The 5054-nt window shown below is 52.9% G+C and overlaps 1 protein-coding gene across 1 annotated transcript; it reads left to right on the top strand.

Moving 5' to 3' along the window:
• Positions 1 to 2565, top strand: FFAR1 (free fatty acid receptor 1). The gene has a single exon (XM_011982254.1). It carries the CDS (start codon positions 255 to 257, stop codon positions 1155 to 1157), a length of 903 nt encoding a protein of 300 aa, XP_011837644.1. The 5' UTR covers positions 1 to 254; the 3' UTR covers positions 1158 to 2565.
• Positions 2566 to 5054: the final 2489 nt, after the last annotated feature.

Below are 5054 nucleotides of genomic sequence, written 5' to 3'. Positions count from 1 at the left end.
TGATATAGTGGAGAGAAAGCACAGGACTAGGGGCCACAGGTCTCAGCTTCTCATCCAGGCTCGGCGGCTCCCTGGCTGCTGCCTTCCTCTGTGGGCCTCCGTTTCCTCCGTGATCCCATCAGGTGAATTCTAATCCTCCAGGCAGGGCTGGAACCCGTGAGTGATCCCAGGAGCCCCTCCTCTCAGGGGCCCCAAGATCTGAGACCAGGGAGCCAGCTGCACGCAGGAGCCCTGCAGGCCAGGACAGTGGCCCCATGGACCTGCCCCGGCAGCTCTCCTTTGCCCTCTATGTGGCGGCCTTTGCGCTGGGCTTCCCGCTCAACGTCCTGGCCATCCGAGGCGCGACAGCCCACGCCCGGCTGCGTCTCACCCCCAGCCTGGTCTACGCCCTGAACCTGGGCTGCTCCGACCTGTTGCTGACAGTCTCCCTGCCCCTGAAGGCGGTGGAGGCGCTGGCCTCCGGGGCCTGGCCTCTGCCGGCCTCACTGTGCCCTGTCTTCGGGGTGGCCCACTTTGCTCCACTCTATGCCGGCGGGGGCTTCCTGGCCGCCCTTAGTGCAGGCCGCTACCTGGGAGCGGCCTTCCCCTTGGGCTACCAAGCCTTCCGGAGGCCGTGCTATTCCTGGGGGGTGTGTGCGGCCATCTGGGCCCTCGTCCTGTGTCACCTGGGTCTGGTCTTTGTGTTGGAGGCTCCGGGAGGCTGGCTGGACCACAGCAACACCTCCCTGGGCATCAACACACCGGTCAACGGCTCTCCCGTCTGCCTGGAGGCCTGGGACCCGGCCTCTGCCCGCCCGGCCCGCTTCAGCCTCTCTCTCCTGCTTTTTTTCCTGCCCTTGGCCATCACAGCCTTCTGCTACGTGGGCTGCCTCCGGGCACTGGCCCACTCCGGCCTGACGCACAGGCGGAAGCTGAGGGCCGCCTGGGTAGCCGGCGGGGCCCTCCTCACGCTGCTGCTCTGCGTAGGACCCTACAACGCCTCCAACGTGGCCAGCTTCCTGAACCCCAATCTGGGAGGCTCCTGGCGGAAGCTGGGGCTCATCACGGGTGCCTGGAGTGTGGTGCTCAACCCGCTGGTGACCGGTTACTTGGGAAGGGGTCCTGGCCTGAAGACAGTGTGTGCGGCAAGAACGCAAGGGAGCACGTCCCAGAAGTAACGCCACCGCTCGGGGGAAGGAGCATGAGGCAGGAGAGCCCGGCTGCGTCTCCAGGCCCCTGCGGAGGGCTGCTTCGGAGGAACTGCAGGGCAGCCTGGCCCGGAGTCCTCCCTGGAGCCACTCAAGCGGAGAGCGGCGCCTGCTGAGGGCAGCACCCCAGTCAAGAGAGGAGCACGGAGCCAAAGCAAGGCGGCAGGGGGAGGTAAGCTTGCCCCCGCACACGTCGGCCCCTTTCCTCGTCTGTCTGTCTCTGCCCTCTGCACGTCCTCACCTGCCTGTCTTCAGTGGGCCGCGAGCAGAGGCCTTGTACTTACGGGAAGGAGGAGGCAATCTGTTTCTGACCCACACGAGCGGTCACTCCGGTGATGCACTTGAGGACACGCTACGCTGAAATCAGTTGCCAGGTGAGAACATTTGATTTCGGAGTAGGAGAGGAGGCAGGAGGCAGGATAATGACACTGTTATACCACGTGAAACTCGCAAGGGGGCAGCCTTGGAGCTGGGAACGGAGGCTGGCCGGAAAAGATGTTTCAGCCGGGGAGGGAAAATGCAAGGTCCCGCAGTGATGGGCAGCGGCCACGCAGTTGACTCTTGAACAACGTGGGGATGGGGTGCCGAACCCCCACGCAGTGGGAAATCTGTGCATAACTTTGACTCCCCCCAAAGTTCAACTGCTAATAGCCTATTGTTGACCAAAAGCTTTACTCAGTATATAAACAATTGAGTAAGACAATTTGAAGCCAGACACAGTGGCTTATGCCTGTAGTCCCAGCACTTTAGGAGGCTGAGGCGGGAAGACTGCTTGAAGCCAGGAGTTCAAGACCAGCCTGGGCAACATAGTGAGACCCCCCCCCCACCTTTACAAATAATAAAAATAAAAATAATTAGTTGGGCGTGGTTGTGTGTGCCTGTAGTCCCAGCTACTCAGGAGGCTGAGGTGGGAGGATTGCTTGAGCCCAGGATCGAGGCTGCAATGAGCCGTGATCGCACCACTGCACTCCAGCCTGAGTGACAGAGCAAGACCCTGTCTCTGGAAAAAAAAAGAAAAAAGACATATTTTGTATGTTATATGTATTATGTGCTGTATGCTTACAAGAAAGTAAGCTAGAGAAAAGTACATGTTACTGAAAACATTATTAGAAAGAGAAAATACCTTCACAGCACTGTGCTGTATTTATTCATACCGTAAGTTTATGCTGTCTGTTTATAAGAGAAAGTGTCTGTCTGAAGCAGCAGTAACCGCAGCTGCAGATCTCAATCTATGGTAGATATCAAGCAGTTCAACCCTTTTTTGTAATGTTGTAATTTTTCTTTGCTTCTTGGAAGCAGTCTGGCATCACTAGCAGCCCCGCATATGAGGCCCAGGGGGTTATTCAGAGTTTACCGTATTGCACTAAACGTGGTGAAAAATACGCAATAACTACGAGACATCGCTTTTCACTTCTATACACAATGTGCTGGTGAGAACTGCTCACCAGGAGATGATTAGCTTCACGTGGTGTTTTAAGCAGATACTCAACAGCTGCGCTCACGGAGACAGCACAGGAGGTGGCTACGAAATTATTACAGCAGTATAGTATATCTACAGTAACTATGTGCTTATGACTTAATACTGCACATCTTTATGTTTGCTTGCATTTCTCTTGACTTCAAATGGCACCAAGTAGAGTTTGTGTTTGTGTGCATATATTTTTGATAAATTTTAACTTTTTTTTTTTTTTTTTTTCCAGACAGAGTCTTGCTCTGTCTCCCAGGCTGGAGTACAATGGTGTGATCTCGGCTCACTGCAACCTCTGCCTCCCAGCTTCAAGCAATTCTCCTGCCTCAGTCTCCCAAGTAGCTGGCATTACAGGCACCCACCACCACACCTGGCTAATTTTTTGTATTTTAAGTAAAGATGGGGTTTTGCCATGTTGGCCAGTCTTGTCTCGAACTCCTGACCTCAGTTGACCCACCCGCTTCGGCATTCCAAAGTGCTGGGATTACAGGCATGAGCCACGGTACCCGGCCAATTTTAACTTTCTATAAGTGATTTACCCAACCTGGGCAACATGGCGAAACCCTGTCTTTACCAAAAATACAAAAAAATTAGCTGGGCATGGTGGTGTATGCCTACTTGGGAGGCTGAGGTGGGAGGATGGTTTGAGCCTGGGAGGCGGAGGTTGCAGTGAGCCGAGATCATGCCATTGTAGTGAGTCGAGATTATGCCATTGCACTCTAGCCTGGGCAATAGAGCCAGATCCTGTCTCAAAAAGAAAAAACAAACAAACAAAAAAAAGCTTTGCATCCATTTTGTGGCAGTAAATGATAAGATAGACTAGTACCTACATATATTTTTTGCATTCGTGACATACTTAATTTTTGCTTAATTTTTAAAATATATGTCTAGGCTTGTGGTTCCTCTGTAAGTTTTTTTCAAATTGTTGCAAATCTCTGAAAATGTTTCCAATATATTTATTGGAAAAAAAATCCACAAGTAAGTGGACCTGCACATTCAAACCTGTGCTATTCAAAGGTCAACTATATAGTCTGTAATATGTGATGGGTGCCATGCTGAGTGTCTGCAATGAGTGTTGTCTCACTTCAGCTTCACACAACCTTGTGGTTTAGCCATGCGACTTCTGTGCAGATGGGTGGGTGTTCACTACACGAGGGTACTGGGCAGAGGGGCAAACACTGCCTAAATTCTAGCCTGTGCTTTGTTCAGCAAGCCACATGCCTGTCTTGCTTGCATCAAGGGAAGGAGTATTGTGTTCTAATTTGAAGAAATGCACCAGCCACTCCTTAGGCAGCACTTGGTGCGGGGTGGGCTCCTCTGGAAAGGGAGCACCCAATTTGCACAAGGGTGCTGCACCAGGTAGCTGCGATCCTGGAACAGGATGAAGAAAGTTGCCTGAGGCCCTACAGCAAGGACGGGGTAAAAGCAGGATGTGATCCTTCCAAGCGGGACCCCCAAGGGCCAGGGGATATTTGGGAAACCTGGCCGTGTGGAAGTTAACCCTGTATTTGTGGTCCATTTTGCAAAGGATGGCATCCCAAATCCATGAGAGGGAGGGCAGAGGGGAGTGGCTGTGGCTGTGAAGGAGACAGACACCTGGGCACCTGCTCTAAGTGACAGCAATGCCATGCACATGATGATGTATTGGAGCACAACAAATGGCAGCCACCAGCTGGCGTGCACACACCAGTTTCTACAAATGAGCTCTGTTCGGGCTGAAATGTCTACGCATCCAAGGATTGTTCTTGTAACTGATGATATACCCCCAACACCCAGAAGAGAGACTGGCACACAGTAGGTGCTCAGTAAATGTTTGCTCAATGAATAAATGAATGCCTCTACTGGCCTTCCGAAGAAAGTTCTACATCTGTTTTATCAATATGGAAACAGGCCAGAGAAATTAAGTAACTTCTTTTGGAAGCCAGAAACAAGCCCAACCCCTGTGCAGTGACAACACCAGGGAATTTCAGTAAAACCCCAAACTCCACCCCAGGGAGCCCCAGTGCCTCCTCCCGCACCGCGGGGTGCTAGGGCCCACTCACTTTGGCTCCTGCTCCACAGCCCCTGCTGGGTACTGGGCTGCTTCTCCCCGTTCCTCCTGTCTCCTCCCACTTAGGGCAAATCCAGTGCCTCCCTGGGACCCAGGAGACTCAGTGAGATCCACCCCAGGCGCCTCTCACTCCTGTGAGACCCAAACCTCCTATCACCAAACCCAGCAGGCCAAGCCTGTGTACCCATGACTCCCCTACCCCAGTGTTCCCTCCAGTGGCTCTTTGCCTTTTCAGTATCCATGTCTTCATGATCCTTCCTCTACATCCCCCAAGCCCTCACCACCAAACGTAATGTAAACAGCATGACAGCAAAAACTTTTCGTTCACAACTGCGGGTTTTTTTTTTTT

This window comes from Mandrillus leucophaeus, unplaced genomic scaffold (assembly GCF_000951045.1).
Source record: "Mandrillus leucophaeus isolate KB7577 unplaced genomic scaffold, Mleu.le_1.0 Scaffold238, whole genome shotgun sequence".
In the NCBI taxonomy this organism is placed as follows: Eukaryota; Metazoa; Chordata; class Mammalia; order Primates; family Cercopithecidae; genus Mandrillus; species Mandrillus leucophaeus.
Note: the sequence above shows the minus strand (reverse complement) of the source record. Positions and strands in the feature narration are given on the sequence as shown.